This window comes from Rhinolophus ferrumequinum, chromosome 18 (genome assembly GCF_004115265.2).
Source record: "Rhinolophus ferrumequinum isolate MPI-CBG mRhiFer1 chromosome 18, mRhiFer1_v1.p, whole genome shotgun sequence".
Lineage (NCBI taxonomy): Eukaryota > Metazoa > Chordata > Mammalia > Chiroptera > Rhinolophidae > Rhinolophus > Rhinolophus ferrumequinum.
This window is the reverse complement of record NC_046301.1, coordinates 61,375,540-61,399,264: the sequence shown is the minus strand read 5'-3', so window position 1 is coordinate 61,399,264 and position 23,725 is coordinate 61,375,540. Positions and strand designations below refer to the sequence as shown.

General features: G+C 59.2%; 1 protein-coding gene across 1 annotated transcript; it reads left to right on the top strand.

Moving 5' to 3' along the window:
* The first annotated feature begins 5,678 nt into the window (after positions 1-5,678).
* Positions 5,679-23,725, top strand: ONECUT3 (one cut homeobox 3). Its single transcript, XM_033135506.1, has 2 exons — positions 5,679-6,819; positions 23,436-23,725. Exons 1-2 carry the CDS (start codon positions 5,679-5,681, stop codon positions 23,723-23,725), a joined length of 1,431 nt encoding a protein of 476 aa, XP_032991397.1.

The window sequence follows — 23,725 nt, the reverse complement described above, 5'->3', positions numbered from 1 at the left end:
CCAACAAGAGAAAGCACAACCTCCTCCTAGCCTGGCATTCCAGACCCACCCCTCCTGTCCATTCTCAGCTTCATCTCATTGACGCATTAGACAAACATACGCTTACTGACGGTCTTCAAGGTGCCGAGCTAAGTTAATGCCTGCCACCTGCCCCTGCTCCCTTCCTCCCCAAATTATACCGGCTCTTCTTATCCCTTGACTCACCTACCTGACCCGAACTCCTACACATTCTACAAAACCCAGCCTCAAGATCCTCTCCTCCAGGAAGTCTGGTCTCCCTGCCCTAGTCCTGACCCCAGGGGCCTGAGTGATTGCGTCTCCACCTCCCCGGGCTTAGGAGCTCCACGGTGGAAGGCAGGGGCTGAGGCCTCAGCTGTAAGGTGGGGCTGCACTGGGAAGTTTGTTAAATCAAGTGAATGGCCCAGCTTCCTTCCTCTGTCCTCCACTGGTACATTCATGCACCGCTGGCCCCAGCCGCAAATCCTCAGAGCCCCTCAGAGAGGTCTCTTAGGCCCCCTCACCCTCTAGGGGTACCGCAGAGGAGACACACTTGCAGGGCGGTGGGGGAGGAGGGCGTTCAGCCTCGGGGCATGAAGACGGAGCCTCCTTTGCCTCCTCCCACCCCCTTTTGGCCAAGAGGAAAGGGCCCGGGTGTGTTCAGATAAAAGACGCGTTCTTGGGGCGCCAGGCCTGGGCGAGGCTCCCTGCCGGATGCCACCAAAGCTCCCCGCTGTGGCGGGAGCGTCTGACGCTCCGAGCCGCAGGATCCTCCCTCCCCGCTGAGGCCTCGGTCTCGGTGTCTGGAAGGTGGGCGCTCGTCCAGGCCTGTCCTCCCTGCTTCTGTCGTCGCGTCCTGGGCTCCCGGGCCCAGGGCCGGACACTCGGAGTATCGACGCCGGTGTGTTCGGGTTCTGCGAAGCCAGTGGCCAGGACCACCGCCAAGGCGGCTGCTGGAGGGGCCCGGAGGGCACCCCGCTGCAGTTTCGCAAGCTCCGCAACCTGGGGCCTCCCCAAACCGACCCCTAGCTTTCAGGGTCCGCGGCAGCCTCTCTCAAAGGAAGAGAGCGTTGTGAATTAAATACATACATATTTACATTTTTGATTGTCAGAGCCTCCTTTCCGGGAAGGGCCAGAGGGCGCTCGGGCCGCAAATCAAGTGAATGGGGGTCCAATTCTGGTGCCGGGGATGGGAGCTGCGTGGCGGGAGTGGCGCTTGGGGCCCTCTGCAGCGCGGCGCCAGACGCGGGTTTCGTTGAGCCCGGGAAGTCCGCGGCCTGCAGTGCCCTGACCCGCAGGGTCAGCAGAGTTGGGTGAGGGGGCGTCCTCGAGCTGCCCAGCGCGCCCTGTCCTCCGCCCCCATCCTCTAGGAGGAGGCAGCCCGCGCCCAGCCTCGCTAGGCCTCAGTTTCCCCGACTGCAAACTTTGGGACAGACTCCTAGTTTCCTCACTACTTAGGGGGAGGGGAATCTCCTGAAAGCACAAAGAGGACGGGTGAGGGCCTGAAGTAAGGGTGTACATTCGTGTCTCCAGCCTCTTCTGATTGTGCCTCCAATTTAGCCTCGCGGTATTCACCTCTACGTCTGAGGCTCGAGCTTCCAGCCCACCTCCGGACCGCACTGGACCCGCAGGGCGCAGAAGAGGCGAAAGCAGCCGGAGGGGTCAGGAGGAGAGCAAGCAGACCTCGGGCGCCCTGGGAACACCCCCCCCCCAGCCCTTGTGTGTTTCTTTTCAGATGGGGAAACTGAGGAACGGAAAGAGCAGTGCGGGCCGAAGCCCCGCAGTCCAGGTCCCGGCTCCTGCCAGACCTGACCACGTCCACGCACCCCGAGTACTTGGGGGAGGGGGGAATTCCCTCCGCTCTCTGTCCCTCGGACTCCGAACCGGCGGAGGCCCAGCTGCTGGGGGAGGGGAGCATGACGCAAGGCCCCCGACACACACACCCTGACCCGGTGTCCCCGCGCAAACAAACGCCCTGTTTGCCGAGAGCGCGGCGGGCGGCGCGGCCCAGAAGCGATGAGGATTCGATGGAGCCGCGCGCCACGGCGGGGGCTACGCAGCTCGGGCGGGCGCGGGGATCGATGGGGAGCAGCTGTCGCCAACACGCCCGCGGGAGCATCCAACCCGCGGGCCCGCGGCACCTGGCGCCCCCCAACCGCGGGCCGGAAGCCCAGGACGTCCGACCCACCGAAGGCGAAACCCCAACGTCGCAGCGCCTCAGGTTCAGGGTTGGGAATAATATCCTCGCGCCCAACGTCCTAAGAGTGGAACCTTGGAGCACCCTGTGCGCAGCTTCTCCGGGACCCCCGCTTGGCGGGGAAATCCTAACACTCTTCGGCTCCAAATCTAAATAAAGTCCTCTGACCCCGCCGCAACGAAGGCGCAGGAGTTGGGCGCAAGGACGCGGCCCCGCCGCATGCGCACCGGCCAGGATTTGGGGCGTCTGCAGGTTTCAAGGGCTAGAGCTGAGGCCGGGCCTCGGGCTCTGGCGGAACTGGGGGGAACAATAATCGTCACTATTTATCAAACCTCGTTCTAATAAAAGAAGGGGTGCGCAGGGGCCAGTGACTTTCATTTCCGTGGGAGACAAATCGAATCATAGAATCAGCCGAGAACTATGGAGGGGCCTTGGGGAGGAAGGCCGTAGGTATATTCCCCCCCAAAAAAAAAATTTCCAGCTGCGATGCGGGAGCCAGAACAACAGGGAAGGCGGCCTGTCCGAGAAGAGGAGAGGTGGAGGGTACTGATGAAAGATTACGGCTTGGCAGCGCTGTGTGCGGGTTATGGAGACTGAGGCGGTGCAGGCGGGCCGGGCTCCCTAGGCGCGGAGGAAACCCGAGCCCCAGTCGGTCTTCCCGCCGCTCGCAGGACGCTAGGAGCCTCCGGGTTAGCAGGACCCGAGCCTACAGCTTCTTGGTTCTCCGAGGAGGCGGCTGGACACAGAGAGGGTGGGCGTTGGCTAGGGGCAGCCCAGCGCCCGCGGAAGCACCGAGCAGCGCACACCCGGGATCCAGGGGTTCAACTCCAGTTTTCCTGGAGGGAATGCTGAAGCGGGAGAATTTCCCCGACTTGGCCAAGGTCCCCGCAGGGGCGAGAATGGGGGGCACCCTGCCCTCATCCAGCCCACCTCTCCGCAGCCGGCAATTTGCCTAATGACCCCAAATCGATCAGGCTCGAGCCACCAGCCCGCCCGTGGCAGGCTCAATCCTATTTTACTAATTACTAAAAAGCGGCTGGTGGGGGAAGTTGGTTCTGGGGCTCCACGAGGCCACCTTCTTCCCTCTCTGGAGGTTGGGAAATTTTTGCTCAATCTCGCAGTTGGGAGCGCAGCCTGTGCGGGCGGCAGAGACCCTCTCCCCGGGCGAGTCCAAGTCAGGGCCAGCTTCAGAGGGTGGGGGCCTCCCTGCACCTGGCTGGGGCTGGTTCCTGGGGTCCAGACTCGCATCTAAAGCTGGGGAGCTTAGGGGGTCCTGAGGCAGCAGAGGGGAGGGGAGGTCCTTCTTCTCAAAGCCACTAGTCCACCTCTTTTCTTTCAAAATGGATGCTTTCCCCATCAGAACAGAAAAACCACACTTGCTTGTTATAAAGATAAAAATGATCATTGAGCTGGAGGAAATATAGAAAGAAGGAAGCAAAAGGCTGCATGACCATGAACCCCCCAAATAGCACCCCTCGGTTGACATTTGGGGGTGCGTCCTTCCACCTTTGTTTTTTCACATACAGAGGACCACCCCCCCCCCAGCTCCTGCCTGATCCATGCTTTCTGGCCCTGGGATACGATCATTTTATGAAGCTGATTGATTTTTAAATCCCATGATTATTTTTAATTATCTGTGATTGTTGGAGGGTGGAATTGGGGGACCCAGGCTAGGGTTCAGCACAGCCAGAACACCTCCCCTAGACTTGGAATCTGCATGGGGAGGGGGATATTTCATTTTCCATACCCGCCCCTCTTTCCCACCTCTATTTTCCTACATGGAAGATGGGTGTAATTACTTAAAACAAGAAATCGTATCTAAACCATGGACTTGAAATGCCCATGGACCCCAGGGCAGTGTTACACTTGACAGAACAGGAGAACGAAGGGGGAGCCCTGCCCCTGCCACTCTCTACCTTGGTCCTGAAACAGATATAGTGACTCCCCCACCCGGCTGGGTCAGGAGAGTATGTGTCCGGGGAAATAGGCCGTTACTAAATGCTGAGTCTCCTTTAGCCCTGTCCCACCCCAGAACGTGGAGCAGGCCATTCTGCTGTCTGACCCGTCAGGCTGGGTCCAGCTCATGCAGGCTCCCAACTCCCTGGCGCACAGAGACGGCCCACCCTCTCCAGCTCAGCATAGAAGCGCTCTGCTGTCAGCTGGGGCAGGCAGGGAGAGGAAACTGAGACACAGAAAGGACCCTGCACAGACTTGCAGTTCAAACAGTCAAGTCCCCAAGGTGAAGCTGCATCTACTAGTTGGGGGGAATTGCGTTGAAGGTGGAGGGAGGGGTGTTCAAATGGTTTGTGTGAGGACTGCAGCAGAGGCCTTAGAAGCTTTAACCTTCTTTCCTCTTCTGGGGGACGGGCAAAGGTTCCCCTGGGGCAGATGTCATGGGGAAGGAGGAAGGGGTAAGTTCATTTTGGGGTTCTTTCCCTGCCCTTAATATAGGGGCACCCTTTGGGGTCTGACCTGGCTGCTCTGGACCCCTTCCCTGACCTGCATCTGGCCCCACTGGAGGGATCACCTGGGGGTCTCTCTGAGTGTGGGTGGTCCCCCATTTATCCCAGTTCCCAGGGGCCCCTGGGACTCACGGGTCTCCAGGTGGTGAGAAGAAGGGCCTTTGCTCCCCCCACCCAGAAGCCCTGGGGAAGCGGGGGTTGAAACAGGAGCCTCTTAGGAAGCAGAGAGGAGACACATCGTTTGACGGCAGTGCTGGAGTGGGACAGGGGCTCTTTAGGGGTCAGCTCCAAAGCACTCCCACCCTGGGACTGGAGGAAAGAAGGAGGACCTGGAATTGGGAGCGCCCGTGAAACCAGGTGATCCATTGTACAGCTGGGGAAACGAAGGCCCAGGTGCCCACACTCAGGAACAGACCCAAGCACCCTGGCAAACAGACCCTGAGGACCCCTCTTTCTGCACCACTCCCCCTAGAGAGGTCCTGTGAGGGGCTGTGACTCTGCGCCTGCGGGTAAAAGAAGCTGTTTGCAGAGGGAGCCACTGCCTGGGGTCCGTGCGCTGGGAGTGGAGGGGGACACGTGGATGGCAGGCAGCTAAACAGCCACAACCCCTGGAGATAGACTTGGGGGTGATAGGTAGGAAAGTACCCTTCCTGAGGAGAGACACGGAATCACAGGCACAGAGAGGAAGCCCCCAGCCCCACCTCGCCAGAGTCTGTCCTTGGAACCCCTCCCGTTGTCCCCAGGCGGCCGGAGCAGTCGCTGAGGCGGGAGACCCCAGGTGCCCCGACTCCGGTCCTCTCCGACCGGCCTGGCGCTCGAGGGGGCCGGGGCGGGCAGAGAGCTAGGCGGCGGGAGGCGGCGGCGAGGGGAGCGGGTGGGCGGGGGCGCTGACGTCAGACCCGGGCCGGGCCGCGGGCCGCGGCTTCCCCGCCACATCCTGGTGGCCGCGCTCGCAGCCGGCCAGGGAGCGGGCGGGGGCCATGCAGCGGCCTTGAGCGCGCGCGGCGGGCGGGCGGCCGAGCATGGAGCTGAGCCTGGAGAGCCTGGGGGGCCTGCACAGCGTGGCCCACGCGCAGGCGGGCGAGCTGCTGAGCCCGGGCCACGCGCGCTCGGCGGCAGCTCAGCACCGCGGCCTGGTGGCGCCCGGGCGTCCGGGCTTGGTGGCCGGCATGGCGAGCCTGCTGGACGGCGGCGGGGGCGCGGGCGGCGCCGGCAGCGCCGGCAGCGGCGCGGACTTCCGTGGGGAGCTGGCGGGCCCGCTGCACCCGACCATGGGCATGGCCTGCGAGGCGCCCGGCCTGGGCGGCACCTACACGACGCTCACTCCCCTGCAGCACCTGCCACCGCTCGCGGCAGTGGCCGACAAGTTCCACCCGCACGCGGCGGCGGCCGGGGCACACAGCGGCCACCCGCACGCGCATCCGCACCCGGCACCCGCGCCGCCCCCGCCGCCCCCGCCGCAGCGCCTAGCCGCCAGCGTGAGCGGCAGCTTCACTCTCATGCGCGACGAACGCGCCGCGCTCGCCTCAGTGGGCCACCTCTACGGGCCCTACGGCAAGGAGCTGCCGGCAATGGGGTCGCCGCTGTCGCCGCTGCCCAACGCGCTGCCGCCCGCGCTGCACGGAGCCCCGCAGCCCCCGCCGCCGCCGCCACTGGCCGCCTACGGCGCGCCAGGACACCTGGCCGGGGACAAGCTGCTGCCACCCGCCGCCTTCGAGCCGCACGCAGCGCTGCTGGGGCGCGCCGAGGACGCACTGGCCCGCGGGCTACCCGGAGGCGGCGGAGGTGGAGGCGGGGGCGGCGGCGCAGGCGGCGGGGGCTCCGCCGGATTGCTGGCACCGCTGGGCGGGCTGGCGGCGGCCGGGGCGCACGGGCCGCACGCGGGTGGGGGCGGCGGCGGCGGCCCCGGAGCTGGCGCGGCGGCGGAGGAGATCAACACCAAGGAGGTGGCACAGCGCATCACCGCGGAGCTGAAGCGCTACAGCATCCCGCAGGCCATTTTCGCGCAGCGCATCCTGTGCCGCTCGCAGGGCACGCTCTCCGACCTGCTGCGCAACCCCAAGCCGTGGAGCAAGCTCAAGTCGGGCCGCGAGACCTTCCGCAGGATGTGGAAGTGGCTGCAGGAGCCCGAGTTCCAGCGCATGTCGGCGCTGCGCCTCGCAGGTAGGAGCGCGGAGCGCACCGGCAACCCCGGGGCGCCGGCCCGGGGCTCCCCAGCACCATGCCGCGGCCATGCGGCCCTCCAGCCGGCTCGGGTCTCCCTTGCCGGAGGTTAGAGCGTGGTCTGCGACCCTGCCCGCCTGTACCGTCGCCAAAAGGGAGAAAGGGGTTGTGCCGCCTTTCCCCCCGTAGCCGCCCGCCCAACCCCTCTGGGAACCGAGAATCCCCGAAGCAGCAGTCTGCCGGGTCGCTCATTGTGTAGTGTGTGTGGGTGTGTGTGGGGGGGATGAGGGTGCTGTGCCCCAAACGCTCCGCAGCTGTCAGCTCTGGGGTGCCACTCCCCTCTTTCCGAACAGCCCCTTGCAGTGCCTCCAGCCCAGGGGCAGAGAGCCGGGATCGCGCACCGAGCACCGGCGCGGTGGCGGCCAGGGCCAGGCCGGTGCTCAGCACTCCCGGCCCTAGCGCGCGCATCTTTGTAGCTCGGCCTCCGCGATCGATAGCCCCCTCCCCCTCTCCGGCCGCTGGCAAAGGTCACCCGAGAACGGGCGGGGGAGGGGCGGCCCGGGGGACCCTCGTCCGCACTGTCCCGAGGCCTTCATACCCCGGCCTGCCGCCCGCCGGCGCGTCTGCTTTTGGCCCGGGTGCGCGCCCCGCTGCCCGCCTTTCTTTTCTTTTTTGTTTCTCTCATTTCTCTGTCGGAGCAACCTGGTATCTTTTTGTTTTTTGCATGCTCTCCGTTTTTCTCCTGTTCCTCCTCATCCTTTCTCCTTCTCTACATCAGTCTCTCTTTTTGTCTCTCTCTCTGCTTCTGTGTCTCTGTCTCACTCACACTGACACTCAGTCCCTACCACCCTGGGGACCCCACTCCCACCTCTTTCCCAGCTGGCAACAGCTGGGTCCACACCTGCCCCCAGAGAGGCGGCCTGGCTAGGCCCTTCTCCTGGGTGCATGTAGGATTGCAGGAGAGTCCCCCACTGTCACTGCAGTGGGCCTGGCTTGGGAGGGGGTTCTCTCCCTGGCCGCACTGGGGAGGAGGTGCAGCCACCCCAGCCGTGGGGACAATAGCTGCCGCGGGCGCTGGATCGATTGCCTCTTTGCGTACAGGGGCGATGGGGGCTGGATGGAGTGGGCTGGGGCTCCCACTGGGCGCGTGGAGCAGGGAGGCCGGGATGGCCATGGCTGTGCCCCCTCCTGGGCAGAGGGCTGCGAAGGCGGAGGCGCGTGAGGCAGAAGAGGAGTCTTGTGTTCATTCCTCCCAGGCATAGTGGACAAGCCAGGGAGCCTGCACCACACACGAGCCTCAGTTTCCCCCTCTACGGAGTGAGGTGACTAGCTGAGCCACTTATAGGCTTCTTAGATTCTCCACTTTGGGGGAATAGGTAAATAAATTCTCCTTCATATGTGGCAGGTGACCAAGTGTGCAGGGAGGTCATTGTGACATGTTAGAAATGGCACCAGGAACCTGGACAGTTTTTTGTAAGGGTGGGACCGACTCTGCCCTGCTCCCCATGACACATGCAATGACCAGGTGTGCTCAAAGGGACACTCAATCATATCAACACACAGCCGTGTGTGTACAGTGTAGGTGACATCAGGTAGCAGAGAGCACAGCCCCTACTCCCTGGCCAAAGGCATGCGTTAGATACTGAGTGGTACTCATCAAACGGGTAACACAGGGCATTCGACATACAGCTGTACTGGCCACCTTCCCCTCTTCCCCAGCACATATATTTCGGGGACACTGAATCCAACATGGGTATGCCCCAAAGAACACATGCCACTTTCCATTTTTCTCCCTGTCACGTTATGCAACTAACATGGCCATTGGTGGTATCTCAATTGCACATTTTGGAGCCACCCAAAAGATAGGCCAGGGCTTCAAAAAGACAAAGCACAGGTGAGAAGTCCTGTCTGTGGGGGGGGGGGTGACACTGCAGGAGGTAGTGCCAGCCTTGGCAGGTGTCCTGCCGTCCAAGTCTGGGATTCCCTCAGACTGCCAGTATAATTACAGGTGGGGAAACTGAGGCCAGTCAGCGTCCCAGCCGGGCCTCTCTGACTTCTGCGGGTCCAGGAGCAGTCTCACCTCTCTGAGCTTCGGTTTCCCCTTCTGGAAAATGATTAAGAATCGTAGCCCTGTCAGGGGAAAGTGGAAAGGGTGAGCGCGGGGCCTGGCAGTCCTGGGGTACTGGGGATAATGAACTGGGGTGGCGGGACATGTCCTGCGCTCCTCCCACCTAGGCCCATGTCGTGACCCCACCAACCCACCCGGTCCGTGTGCGGCTCCTGGGCTCCTGCCGCACCTCCGGAGCGCTCGGAGCGCGTCGGCAGCTCAGGGCTCGGATTGGGATGTGAGAAGTGGCCTCGGGCCTCGGGGTAATTAGGCACCGGCCCAGAGGCCTTTAGTTCCGGTCGCTGCTCAAATGAAAAGCGGTTAAGTGGCGGCAAATCGCGCGGGTTGGGGGGAGGCGATAGGGCGCATCCCACTCCTAAATGCGCCACTCCGCAAGCCACAGCCCCAAGCGCCTCAGGTGCCCCTCCTGCTCCCCTTCAGCACATTTCAAACCCCGCAGGGAGGGCTCACCGCCCTTTCTTCTCCCCTGACCGCAGCCCGGGCCCAGCGAAAGCAGACCGCTTGCCCACAGCCTCCTCGCCCTCGGGAAACGCCAGGTTAGCCCTCCAGTCTGGCCAGCGCCCTGTCCGCCTCGGAGGTGTCGCGGCGGGGTGTCTGTCCTGGCGCTGTGGCCAGGAGAAAGGGACAAGAAGGGAGGGAGACACACGGAGGGAGAGAGAAAGAGACAGAGATAGGTCGGAGAGACAGAAAGTGACAAAAAACAGGACGAAAATGAAGAGGCAGAACTGGATAGACCAGAGCAGAAACAGAGAAAGACAAAAAGAGAGAGAGAGAGACAAAGAGAGACCTAGAAAGGGGAGATGAGAATTGGGGGGCTGCAGCCCCTCTGTGTAGGGTCCACTGGTCCTGGGTCTCTCCCCCCACCCACCCTCTTAGCTCCCCACTCCTCTCTCCTTCCGAGATCTGGGGCCCAGGGGAGAAGGGGTGGTTTCTTTGTTCCTATGAGGTACCCATGAAATCTGACCAGGTATACCTCAGGGTCCCTCACCCTGTTGCCCCCCCACGACTGCCTTTTCTGTGTGCCTCAGTTTACTCATCTATAAAATGTGTGCATTGGGGAGCCAGGTTCTGAGTCTGACATTTGTAGATTCTGGGACCCACTAGCTCGTTCAAGGCCGGTCCTATCCCATGGGGACCTCACCCCACCCCACGGTACCCGAAGCCTGGCAGTTTCCCAGCCGCCTCCACTTCGAAGGCCTCCCCGCTCTGTCTCAAACAGTAATTATGGGAGAGGGGCTGGGGGAGGGGCGGCGGGCTCCTGGGCGGGGGGCGGGGCGGTCGATGAATTCGAATTACCGTCTCTAATTCATCACCGTCTCTGGGTCGATAGCTTCGGCCGGCTTCAAATATTGTTTAAATTGCAACTCCGGAGAAAAAATATTTTTTGTAACCGATCAGAAAAAATATGTATAAAATTAAAATATCAGAAGGAGGCAATTGAAAGAGGGGCCCTCTCCTCCGTGGGGAGACCAGAATCCCTGAGGGAAGAGGGAGGCCAGAGTGGGGGAAATTGAGGCAAGGAGAGAGCCATTTCTGGAAGTTGCTGATGGGAGCAGTCGCAGTGATTGTGGATATTGGGATTGGTGGTAGGCGGGCAGAGCAGTGGCTGGGGCTGGGGGTCGGGAGGGGATGGTAAAAACCTAACTTTGAACTGCAAAGAGGCCACGCCTCTTATAGACCCCTCCCCCAGAAAAGACATTCCAGGAGAGCTTAGGACCGGAACTCACCTGGGCTCCCACACTGCCTGGAGAGGGTCTGAGCCTCAGTCTCCTCATCTGAGAAATAGACAGAATCAGATGCCAGCTACCTACCAGATGCTTGCTGAGGTTACTCTAATCGAGCCTTCTCCCCTCCCCCCACGGAGACCCTCAAGACACCTTCACAGGCCCCACACCTTAAGGCCATGTTGCTTAATCACCCCCTCACACCCACTTATCATCTTCAGGGGGGTCCTGGTCATTAGCAGCGGCTTGGGCACAATGGGACCCACAAAGAGTGGGCAGGGGGTGCTAGAAGGGTTCTGGGGACTGAAGGGAACACTGTAGGCCCCCATAGGGATGCATGGAGTAGGGGGACACTGGATCTCTGGGGCTGTGTGTGCCAGAGCCATATGGGGCTGTGCACGTGACTCTAGGTCCCTTCAAAACCAGCCTCCTCCTTCCAGACTACAGACCTGGGTTGAGGCTGCCCCAGGACCCTGCCCAGGTTCAGTGATTCTGGTTCCACCCACCTCATGCTGATGGGGAAGGAGAGGAGAGCTGGGATGTGGAAGCCCCACCTCCCCCAGCTAGCCCAGGAATGAGCGATGGGATCATGTGGGATGACCTTTAAGCCGAGTGGGGTTGTGCCTACTTTACTGACCAGCAAGCCAGCCAAGGCTGAGAGGAAGGAAGGCACTTGCCAAAGCCACACACCCAGTGTGAAGTGGGGACTGTTCCCATAGGGGGGAAACAGACCAAGCTCCCAGAAGCAAGTGAGGTTGCAGCTCCCCTAGCCCATGAGTCTGGTGGATCTACACACCTGGTTTGACATGCTTGCGCTCCCGCCATCTGCAAAGATGGGGACGTGCAGGCAGCTGGCCAGTGGGGACACAAGGCTGGGAGGGGGCAGCTCAGTGGATACAGTAGGGTGGTTTTTAAGGTTACGGTGGCTTGGGAGACCACAGGTGAGTGGACAGTGGCGGCTGGGGAGGCCTGTGCCTGTTCTCCAGGCTCCTCTGAGGGTGGCAGGATTATGTACTCACGTGGTACACCAGAGACCAGCAAAGAGAGTTGTAGGGACCAGGTACCAACTTCCTCCTGTCCAACTCCAAGCCACCAGGATTGCCCCCACACCCTGCTTTTCCTGGCGAAGTGCCCTCTCCTCAAAGCCAGCCCTCCGGGTGAGTGCTAGGCCGGTGATAATCCCTGCCTGCCTGAGAGACACGGAGGGTCACCCCCACTTCACAGAGAGGCACACAGATGAGTCTGGGGGAGCCGTTTGCAAGGCAAGAGGCTGGAGCCGGCCTTTGGCTCCTTTATTCTGAGGGCATAAATTCCTAGAACTAACAAAGACCGAGCCATTCTCATTTTTAGTCTCTCTTCCACTCCTGTGCTTCTTCCCTATCAACCATCACCACTCTAGTCTGAATGACCCACCGCCTGCTACCACCTCCTCCTCGCTGGTTTCCAGGCTCTGCTCTCACCCCAGGTATCCTCTTCCCTAGAGGGGTCTTTTTATGTCACTTGGGGCTCCATCCCCCCTCTGTTTAGTGTCTGGGCACAGGGCTCCCAGAGCCGTTAAGATGTGGAGAAAGGCCTTGGCGCAGCCTTTGTTGCCCTAACTTTCGGTCCCGTGTGGATATGGGAGGGCAGTGGTAGAACCTGGAAGAGAGGCTGGGAGATGGGAAGCCCAGACCGGCTGTAAGGGTTGAGGCTGGGTCCCTGCAACCTGCCTGTTTCTTTGTATGTAGCGGCGAGCCGGGCTTAATCAGGGGAGCTCAGGCTGTTTGAATCAAGTTTTTAATTAAACATGGCCCTTGATCGATAAGGAAGGCAGCGCTAGTGGGGGAGGGGAGAGGCTGGGCTGGGAGACCCATGTGACCTTGGCCAGCCCCAGGACACCTTGCAGCCTCAGTTTCCCCTCTGCCTAGTAGTTGTGGATGGGGCTAGGAAATGGGACCCTCCTGTCGCTGGATTCTTGCCATGTGGGCAGATGTGGGGGAGGTGGGGGGCCCCCTCAGACCTATGAAGTCACACCCACAAAGCCACAGATGCACAGCGAATGGAAACAGGGACAAGGAGAGGGGTCCGACTGGCTCAGGCTGCTGGAGAGGTGCAGGGGACACAAGCGTAGATGCGCACAGGATGTCCACATTCACACCGGGACGAGCGCGCGCAGAATCCGGCACAGGACCGCTTTCTGCCCTCGGGCCGGGTCTGGCATATTCGAGGCCGCACGGGGCGCGGGCACATCAGGAAGATCCCCTTCTGTCTCCCGGAGACCTGCGCAGATTGCTGGGAATCACCCATACGCCCCCCAGTGGGCCCGCGGGACCACCTCTCCCCTGCGTCCAGGCAGATGTTGTCTGACCCTACTTCCTAGTGGCGCGGGCTTGGGAGGGGGTCACATCCGCCCACAGTGACGGGAGTGGGTGCATAGGGGACCTGGTTCCACGCGTGTCCAAGAGCTCTTGCGCATCCACACCGTGCGTTGGGGAGGATGTCTGTGCCTCGGTTTCCTCACCAGGCGAACGCTCCCCCGCAGTGCTAGGGAAGCCAGCCGCAGAGTCCAGCCAGGGGGCCTCTCCACATCCGCCTAAACCCGAAAGAATCGAGCGTGCATGGGCCCTCCGCAGCCTGGCGGGACCTGGGCTCATGCCGCCGGTCTTAAGGAGACCGGGACCCTTGCCTTGCACACCCTCGGCCTGGGGCCTCAGGGTGATGCGCGCGCGCTGGACGGGAGAGCGAAGCCCACGACAGGCGCCGGCATCCCGCCCCAGGGAAAACCACAGCCTTCCCCGTGGGAACCGCTTTGGAGCTGTCTCCCTCCGCGCTTGGTGCGGTGGGCTGTGGGCTCCGAGCGAGCGTTAGGGGCGCAGCGCCGGGAGCTCAGACTTGGGGACGCGGACCCCTTGAGACGGACTGCGGGGGTGGGGTGGGGCGGGGGATGGGAGGAGGCAAGGGAGGGAGGAGAGGCGCCGGGAGCGAGTCCGGCGGCCGGCGCTCAGAGAAGTTCGGAGGGATTGCGGGGCGGCGGCGCAGGCCGGTGACTTGGCCAAGTCGTTTCCCCGGCACTTCGGTTCCCCCAAATGGAGAAGATTCCCCAGTCCAGACGGAGCAGGAAAGGCTCCCTTACGCAGCAAGAGCAATGGCAAAGCCTCTGCTCTCTCCCTCCACCTCCCTCTTATTTAAAAGCGCTGTAGTATTTTTTAAACGGACGCATTCGTCAGGCTCGAGATTTAAATGAAGCAAGAAGGCTTCCTTGCCTTCCTTTCTGCAAACCAGTTTCTATTTCTCCTTCTAGAGAAAGGTTACACTGAATCCAGCTGCTGCAAAGGCACACCCTTTTAGTTTTCTTTAAAACAGGTGTGTGGGGGGGAAAGGGAACCCACCACAAAGGAGAGCATCCCATTTTGTCCCCTTCCAGACACCGGAACTTTCCACATCAGGAAAGAGGGCTCCTCAGGGTCATTTTTGCTGGCTGTGTAGTATTCTTCTCTTTGGCCATTTCCTCCTTTTTTCAGCCACCTCCCCGCCCAGCGATGGTTTGTGGTCGCCCTGGCCACGGTGAATACGTCTGGGGCGGACCATTTGGCATGTGAGTTTATCTGTGGATTTATTTCCCAATCATTGAAATGCTGTGTTCCTCCCCGCCACCACCACCACATACACACACTTTTCAGCAGAGTTGGCCTCTCTGCTCTTTTTCTTATCACTGGTTCCTTTCCTGTCATCTTTTTCAAATCCATTTCCAACTGCCAGCTGCTGTGACTTCTCATTTTTTTTAAGATAAGAGCACTGTGTGTGTCTGTGTGTGTGTGTGTGTGTGTGTGTGCGCGCCAATGTGGCTTGCCCCTGTGTGAGGGTGGCTGAATAGGGGGAGTCTCCGTGGCTGAAGGTCCAAGCATGATAGCTGCCCTTGGGCGGACACCCTGTGCCCCCACCCTCAGCAGTGCAACCTCCAGATGGAGCCCCTGGGAGGGGCAGCCCAGAGGCCTGTGGAAATGCTCATTTCCCTGATAAGTCTTTGAAAGGCTCAGAACTAATTTGAAAATGCAGCCATTAAAATCCCATCAGGGGGAGAGAAGGGGAGGGCTCTCCTGAAGGCTGGGCTGGAGCCAAGGTGTGTGCAGAGGCCAGGAAGGGAGGTGTGGGCCAGGTAGGCCGGGGATGGGGAGAAGGGGCAGAGAGTGGAGAGGCACTGGACAGACGAGTGGGGACAATGAGGGGGCTGCTGAAAGTCCTCATCTGAGGTTAGGAGTCTGGCTCAGCACTGACTCTGCCCCCCCACCCATGGGAACCCCTTCCCTGGCTCCCTTAAAGGTGCAGGGTGTGGATAAAGAGGATTGGACACAGGTAGTGCTCTAGGAGCCCCTCAGAGTAATCTCTGTGTCACCTTGAGCAAGTCACCCACTTGTTCTGGCCTGGGGATGCCAGTGGGGGATGCTCAGGTCAGCTCAGCCCAGTGGGGACAAGCCACCAGGGTGGGGGCATCAATGTTCCCCACATCTGGGGCTGGCCAGCTGGTGGCCAGGGGCGGGACATGTCGCCAAGGAAACCAGTCATCATCCCAGCCGGAGACCTGGCTCCGTATTGAATTGTCTGCTCGGTGAAGCTGGAGCTGAGCGCAGGAGGTGGCCAGAGGGGAGGGACAGCCAGCTCCCGCTCTGGCTTCCACACCCCCATCCAGTCCTCAGGTGGACAGACACTAGGATGGGGGGGACAGACAAGAGAGTTGGTTGCTGCTTTAGATGCTGCACAGACAGTATGACACTGTCTGAGGGATGAGGAGAATCACGCAGGTGCCCCTATGTACAAATTCTGGGGCCCCCCTCCCACTGTTGTCCTTCCCTGTCAAACCCAGCCTTCATGGGGTGGGGGGTGCGGTGCTCATCTTCCTGGTGCCACTTTGGCCCAAGCCCCCTCGCTTCCCCTGGGCTTCACTATTTCCGCTTCCCCACTGTCCCTGACGTCCAGGCTCCGTCTCCAGTTCTCCCCTCCACACCCAGGTCTGGCCTCACAAGGAGGCCTCTGGAGCCCAGCCCTGCTCATGTCTTCCCTGCAAATACCCGGCCCAGAAGGCCTCCATTGCCCCACTGCTCTGAGAGAAGCATCAACAGCCGTATTCTGGAACCAAGTCGGTCGTTTCTGTTTATCTCTGTGATTATTAGAGCAACGTGGCTTTCATGTCAGTTTGTGGCTCCTTAAAGCAGGAGCTGCGTCTGTCTTGCTCACAGCTGTCCCCAGCAGTGCCTCGTGCACAGTGCAGATAGTAGGTGCTTGGTAAATGTATGAGGAAAGAAGAAAGGAAGGGAGGGAGGGAGGGAGGAACGGACGTGTTGCCGGGTCCCAATCATGCAGTGTTTGCTGCACAGATCTCATGACCCCTGCACGGTGGGACGGTCACGCCCACTTACAGATAAGGACGTCAGGATCATGGGGCACAGCATTCACTTGATAAACCAGGAAACCAATGTCCACAGAGTGTGTGTTCAAGGCCACTCGGCCCGAGGAGCCCAGGCCTGGTGTCCCGGCTGCCTAGGAATGGTGAGGGGGTGGGTGGGCAGCCAGCGTGGGTAAGCAGACAGGAACCATGCTGGGGGGTTTAGATGGACACAGCCTGCATCCCCTGCACTCAGCGGGCTTCTGCTGGGACACCACCCACAGCCACTGTCACACCTGGCCGTGTTACATCACACCCTCTGTTCTTCACACTACACCCTCCCGTCTCACATCCACCCTGTGTGTCCCCAAGGCCAGCTAGAAGCGAATGGCATGGTGAGCTCTGTTGGCCCCTAGGTCTTCCCTCACCAGCTTTTTCAGGCCTCTGCCCTCCGCTGCCACTCCAGGTGCCCATGCCACTGCCCTCCTCTCCCTGGGTGGCCCTTCTTACCATCACAGGTTGTGTCTGTAACACATTCACATGCATGTGGTTTGGTTGTGTGTGGACACCTCCCACTGTGCCGAAGCGCATGGCACACAACACTCGCCCACACACCACCCTCCACCTGGCCAGGCCCCCTTGCAGCCCCACCAGGCGAGGGCGGAACAGACAGATGGACACCTGCACAGTCAACCCGCTCAAGACCAGGGATAGGAAGGAGGAACAGGAGAGGATGGAAGGGCAGGACTGGGGAGGGGGAGGCAGAGAGGGGGAAAGAGAGGAGCAGAGGGGGCGGGGGAAGGGGAAGGGAGGAGGAGCAGGAAGCAGTGGGGAGGAGGGAGAAGGAGGAGGGGAGGGGATGGGGCTCTATCAGAAGCTGGTAGACCCCCAGTGCACGCCTGATTCTATCCGACCCCCTGAGGAGTGACTACATCTGGGGCTCCCTCCCGCATGTCCATCAGCAGGTCCAGGCTTCTTCCTCGCTGATGGGAGAGGGGGCTCCTTGCTGAGGGTGCTCCCAGGGGTCCCACTGGCCCTCCAGGGCAGTGGCTGGCTGGGTCTCTCTGGGCAGGGTCTTTGAGTCTGGGCTGAGTCCCCTCATTGCCCCACCTCCATATGGGGGCGGGTCACCAGGGGCACCAGTCATTGGACAAACATATCCAGCCCGCTGTCTCCTGTGGACCCACTCCATGCTGGACAACAAAGGGATTTCAAGCCCAGGCCTGGTCCCACAGGGTCAGAGCTGGGGGTCCCAGAGGAGAGAGCTGGGGCTCTGCTGGGGTGAGGGGAAGGGCTTCCTGGGGGAAAGACCACTGCTGCAGGGCCTTGAGGGATATATAGGAGTTCTCTGGCTGGGGCAACCCAACTCCCTGCTGCCTCCCTCAGTTTCTCCATCCCTCCCCACTCCAGGAAGACCCCAGGAGAGGTGCTGAGGCTTGAGGCCTGTCCTTAGAAGAGAGAAACTTCATGTCCTCTCAGCATGTGGGGCCCATAGCCGAGCTCTTTCTAGGGACTCGAAGGTCAGAGCTCCGGGCCTCAGTCCAGCCTCCATCAGGTTCAGCACTTTTCCAGCTAAACGCCTTTCCACAGCCGGACAAGACAGAGACAATGATTAAGACCATTTTCTAGTTGAGGAAACCGTCTCAGATGGCCAGCACTGTGCAGTAATCCCCGAGGAGTGGGGTCGGACCCCCTCTAGGGCCCCTGCGGGGGTCCCAGTGGGTGGGGGTGGTCTGCTGAGCCCAGAAACTTTCCAGGAAGGCAGGAAGCAGGAGGAGACAGGTGCTGGGGGGGCAAGTCCCTGGGGGTCTGAAAGGAAAGGGCTTCCGTCTAGAACTTGAGGGCCCCGATTCACCTCCCTTTGCCCCCACCTGGAATATGGATGAGCAGGCCCCGCCCCTCCTGCCTGGGCTGCTCTCTGCCGGTCACTGCAGGAAGCGCGGGCCAGACGTTACCGAAAGGCCCCGGTTAGCGTGCTGGCTGGGCGCCCCGTGAGGGGGCTGGTTTGGGAATGGGGTCTCCAGCTCTTCTGGGTCGCCTTTGATCTCCCAGAACCTCTGTCCCCCCACCCCCGAAGCCAGCCCCAGACCCTGCTCATGTCTGGACTCCAAAAAGACTGGGAGCGGTGGGGAAGACAGCATGGGGTGCGGCACCGGCACCGAGATGAGCGTCTCAGATTGGTTCTGAGAATCAAGTTTTCAGTCCCTGGCGTCATGGAGGGTGGACGGGAGAGAAAGTTGGGACCCAAACCCTTACTCGACCGGCCCCTGGACAGGGTGCGTGAATCATTTTAAGTGCTACAGAAAAAAAAGTAAAAGAAAACTTGGTGAGGGGGGAGGTAGAGTTGCAGTATTAAATTGGGGATTAGGGTAGGCCTCACAGAGCAAAGGCTGGAAGGAGGGAGGGAGCAATGGAGAAACAAGGGGAAGAGCAATGCAGGCAGAAGTGACAGGCAGCGCAAAGGCCCTGAGGCGGACCATGGCCAGGAGGAGACCGGTGTGACAGCAGAGGGGTGAGCAGGGTGAGGGCCAGTGGTAGGACAAGGAGGTTACTGGCTGGGAGGCACGGGGAGGGGAAGGGGCCGAGTGAGGCGGGGAGGGCTTGGGGCAGCTGATGTGCGCTGAAAATATGTCTGAAGGAGGCTGAGTGTCCCAATTTTGCAAATGAGGGGACTGAGGCTCTGCAAGGGACTGACTCAGCCAGGGTCCCAGAGCGTGTCTAATGCCCCAACCCTGCCCCCCCAAAACAACCCCACTAGCCAACCTGGCTGGCTCCTCCTTCTGCTGTCATGGCAACTGTGCTTGGTGGTGAGGGTCTTTGGGCCACTCCTGGTGAGGGGCCTAATCCTCCTGTGCTGGGCACATACGTGCAAGATGGGCCCTCTGAGGGGGCTGGTGAAGTAGGTGAGGATAATGGAGGAGATGGCGGTGGAGGTGCTGGTGCAGGGGATAGTGATGGAAGTGAAGAAAACACAGGAGGAGGATGGTGGAAATAAGAAAGGTGATAGAGATGAGGTGATAAAATGGAAGTGGAGGAGGTAATGAGAATGGAAGTGATGTCGATGTAGTGATGGAAGCAAGGGAAATGGAGGTGGTGCTGTTGATAGAGGTGATGGTGGCGCAGGTGGCGGTGATGGTGTATGTGCCGGAGGGAAAGGTGCTGGTGCTGATGGGGTGGAAGGGAAACTGATGGTGGAGGAGGTGCTGGTGGTAGACTTGATGCAGGCGGGGGAGGTGGAAGTGATGGACGTGGGGAAGGGAATGAGGTACTGATACTAGTGGTGGAGGAGGTGATAGAAACAGGAGGGATGCAGGCCGTGGAGGAGGTGATGGTGGAAGAGGTGATGCAGGTGGCTCTCCCCAGTGGAGATCCTCATGGAAGAGGAGGCCATAGCAGTGGCTGTGCAGTCTAAGACTGGTGGTTGGTGCCTTGGTAAGTCCCGGGCTTCTCATGCCAGCTCCCGCTGCCTGCCCTGCTCCCTGGTCAGTCCTTCTCTCCCAGCCTCAGTTTTCACTTGGGTCAAAGGGGCTCATGCCCACAGCGTCTCCTCCTCCTGGGGCTGCCCTGGGCGGCACAGGGACTGCAGTGGCCTTGGAGCGGGTGGCGGTGATCCTGTGCGCCAGGTGGGATGCTGATGGGGAGCGTTTGAGCCGCCTCCCCCGGCACACCTCAGCAGCAGTGGCCTCCAGGCCAGACTCTGGGGGGCTGTGGGGGATGGAAAGGATGACAAAAGCTGCTCCTGGTAAACAGCTCCAACTGGAGCCTGGATCGATTCAGGCTGTGACGAGCTGTAATTAGATTGAATGCCAGGAAGGGGGGGGCAAACGGAGCCCCTTTTTGCTGTGATCGACAAAACGTGAAGTTTTTCCTCCACTCGGCTTCACCCGGCCCCACCCCCAGCCTCTGTCTCGGGCGTGCCCACTGGGCACTTGATTGGAGAAGGGGGAGACAGGAGGGAAAGAGGCGACCTGCATCTTACCTCCTTCCCCATCTGGGCCAGTCAACCCTGATTCCTGTCCTGTAATTCTGTGCCAGAGATTGCTGAACAACTCCGGGCAAGTGAGTCACCTTCACTGAATACCTAAGAAGAAATATTCCTGCTTATGGAATTATTACAGGATTAAAAATAGGACACATGTAAAGTTCTTGTGAGTTTTCTGAGGAGCAGTTGTATCTCTGTCCCTACAGTAAAGTAGGATGAATCTGTGAGTAAATTGTTAAGTGAATGAATGAGCGAATAAATGAATGAGTTGAAGATTACAACACGTAGGAAAGAAGGGCTCCATTGGAATTTAAAGGCCTGGGGCTGACTTTTGATCCCCCCCCCTCCCGTCTCACTGCCTAAGACCCAGCCTTCCCTTTGAAAGAATGGGGACCTGGCCCCCTCCCATGACCCAGGTTCCAAGAAGATGGGAGGTCAAGGCAATTGCGTGCAATTCCTTCCAATGTTTTTTTATGCCGATAAAATATGGACATATGTTCTTGCTCTCCCATTTTGTATACAAAGGCTTCTTGCCCTGTTCATCCCCTAGGTTTGCTTCACCATTTTTCCATATCCATACCATACCCTCTCTCTCTCTCTCTCTGTCAACTTTTCAATACAGTTAAAAATACACTCTTGCCTAAGTCAATTTTCACTATTTACATTATTATGATTTCAGTGAATATCATCCATTGCTGAGCCACATAGAGTACTGGGATTGAATTTCCTTTCATGTACAACTGTTTGTTTTTCCAGGATTTAGTAGTCTCCAGTCACAAATTCTTCCCACACTTCCCAACAAAATGCAAAACGAGCTCAGTAGGGTTTCCCACACACTTCAGGTTACCTCCCCTTCAGACTGTCCCTAGTGCGTCTGCTCAGACCCTGGTGGAGCTGCCCTCCTTGCCCCTGGTGCCTTTGTGCTGCTGTCTTCCCGCTTCTCCCCTCCTCATTTGGGTGAACCTCTTTTCCCTTTCTCCTAGGTTGAACCACACCTGTCCCGAATTCCACACCTTCCTTTTTTGATTTACCTCCTCATTTTGATGGAACAGCTCCTACAGTAGCTTTCTCACAAACGGTGCACAGACGTCAACTTTTGGAGACCTTCAGTGTGTCTATAGCTTTATTCCACCTTCATGCTTGATGTTTGGCTGGGCATACAATTCTAGCTGAACATAATTGTCCCTCAGAATTTTAAAGGCATTGCTCCACTGTCTCCTAGTTTTTGAGAAGCCCAAAGCCACTCTGATTCTTAGTCCATCATATGGCTTTCCTCTCTGGGGGTTTTAACAATCTTCTCTTTTTTCTGGGTCTCTAAAATTTCACAAGGATGAGCCTTAGGGAGTGTCTTCTTCATTCCTTGATCTGAGCACTTTGGGCTCCTTTAAACTGGACTTTCATGCCCTTCAATCCTGCATTATATTTTCATTATTTATTTGACAATTTCCTTCTCTAGTTTTGGATTGATTGCCTCTTGACAAAACCTGCTCAAGTTATCCTCTAACTTTATTATCATCTTCCTCTCATTTTCCATCTCTGCATCTGCTTTCTTCTGTTTCCAGGAATATTTCCTTAACTTTATGTTCCAATCCTTACATTGAAACTATTCCCACTATTATATTATATATTTAAATTCCAACGCATTTTCTGACCCTTTCATTGTCCTTTTTATTGAACAGCATCCTGTTCCTCTTTCATGGACACAGTATTTTTCTTGTACCCCTCTGAGAATATTAATTATAGCTTGCCCGATTTGTCTGTTTCTTCTGAGATCATCGTGCCCCTTGCCTCCTACCACTTTTCTTGTTTATTCTCTCTCTCTCTTTCATTAGAGGCTTTTCTAAAATGTCCAGTAACCTCCAGCCATCACTCTTACTTAATCATAAAACCTGAAACAGCCAATAAGAAGTGCTGTGTGTTCCAGGTCAGAGGGAGATGGAGAGTGAAGTGGTGAGTCGGGTCACACGGGAGAACCTGTTGTCCCCGAGAAGTGAGCCACAGCACAGGGAACATTCATCTATTTTTGCGGACATGTGCGGACATTGATCTGGCATGCCATCTGGTTCAGACTGTTCCAGAACCAAAATAAGCCAGCTTCGTGTGTGGTCCCAGCAGGCCACTGAGGCTGGCAGTGGGGATCTGCGAGTATAGCCTGCACTCCTGGTCACTTCTGGGGAAGTAGCTGGGGGCATGCTGTAGATGGGGAGGCAGGACAGGGCAGTCTCTCCAGCACCCACAATCCCGGACTGGTATGTGACAGAGAAATTGAGACTCTGATAGAGTTTGTGCTGATGCCACAAGCCTCCCCCAGCCCCTGTCTGATGAAGCCCATCTTCTCCACCCACTGGTCCCCACTGCATTGGGGGAGGGAGTCCACTTTGGAACTGGAGCAGGGGAGAGCAGGAGCGTAGGGGCCAGCCCTGCTCCAACACCCAAGCTGCTGCTGTTTCCCCTTTGCAAGCATCTGCAGCTTCTTCCTGCTCTGTGCAAGGTGGTCCTGCGAGAGGGAGGGGTGGTCTTGCACCCCCGCATTCTCCTTAGATCCTCCCCGCTCCACGGGGCCCCTTGGGCACTTGATGGGGGCCACGTCTGGGTCTCAGTCTGCAGTGGGAGAGGCAGGCCTGGGTGTGGGGTTCAGATATTGGAATCAGGCTGTGGAAGCCAATGTCAGCCTAATAGAGGGTCCCTAAGGAGGTCAGGCCTCAGAGGACAGCCCAAGGAAGGAAGCATGGACTGTCACTTCCCTTCTGAGAACCTGGTTGGTTGCCCCATCGCTCTAGGGGAGGTCACTGCGACTTGTGATGCATCCAAGGACATATTAATTAACTGCCACGTTCAGCCATCTACACTGAGCCAAGTCACTCACATGGAGACCTTCCGTGTCATTTCCCCCAACGTTGCCCAGATGTGGGCTGCAGAAGGGAAAAGGGGGAGCCACCAACACCAACTGTTGTACTCTTTGGGGTGGAGGTTTGGGGACATGGGGGTGGGGGCTAGGCTGCAGAATGGGGATTGGAGGGTGGTGGTCCGTGCCTGTGGACGTGTGCTCACGCTGTGTCCCCTTCTTTGTCCCGTTCCCCCTCCCCCACTCCTCCATCCACCTTCCCTGTGCCTCCATGCTGTATCCCTCCCTCTGTCGGCCCTCCCTCTCCTTCCATTTCTTGCTGTCTATACTACCTTCTTACTGCCCCTGGTGTCTTCCATGTCGCCCGTCCTATTCACATTTCTGTGTGTCCCTGTTGTCCTTCGGCCCTGTCCCTCTGCTGTCTCTCCATCTCTGTGCATTTCCCGTATTTCTGCTTTCCTCGTGTCTCTGTCTCTGCACTGGGCTGTGTCCGTCTTTCCCGTGCTGCTCTCGCCCGGCCACGCGTTGGCGCTGTCTCCCGGTCGCCTGCCGGTCCGCGCGCCGCCACTCGCCCGCAGCATGCAAGCGGAAGGAGCAGGAGCAGCAGAAGGAGCGCGCGCTGCAGCCCAAGAAGCAGCGCCTGGTGTTCACCGACCTGCAGCGGCGCACGCTGATCGCCATCTTCAAGGAGAATAAGCGGCCGTCCAAGGAAATGCAGGTCACCATCTCGCAGCAGCTCGGCCTGGAGCTCAACACCGTCAGCAATTTCTTCATGAACGCGCGGCGCCGCTGCATGAACCGCTGGGCGGAGGAGCCGGGCGCGGCCCCCGGGGGCCCCGCCGGCACCGCCACCTTCTCCAAGGCCTGA

What these genes read in the sequence shown, in the direction of transcription:
- ONECUT3 (XM_033135506.1), top strand. Translation starts at nt 5,679, where the DNA reads ATGGAGCTGAGCCTGGAGAGCCTGGGGGGCCTGCACAGCGTGGCCCAC. An exon ending in GTCGGCGCTGCGCCTCGCAG is followed by an intron (nt 6,820 to 23,435) that starts GTAGGAGCGCGG and finishes ACTCGCCCGCAG; the next exon opens with CATGCAAGCGGAAGGAGCAG.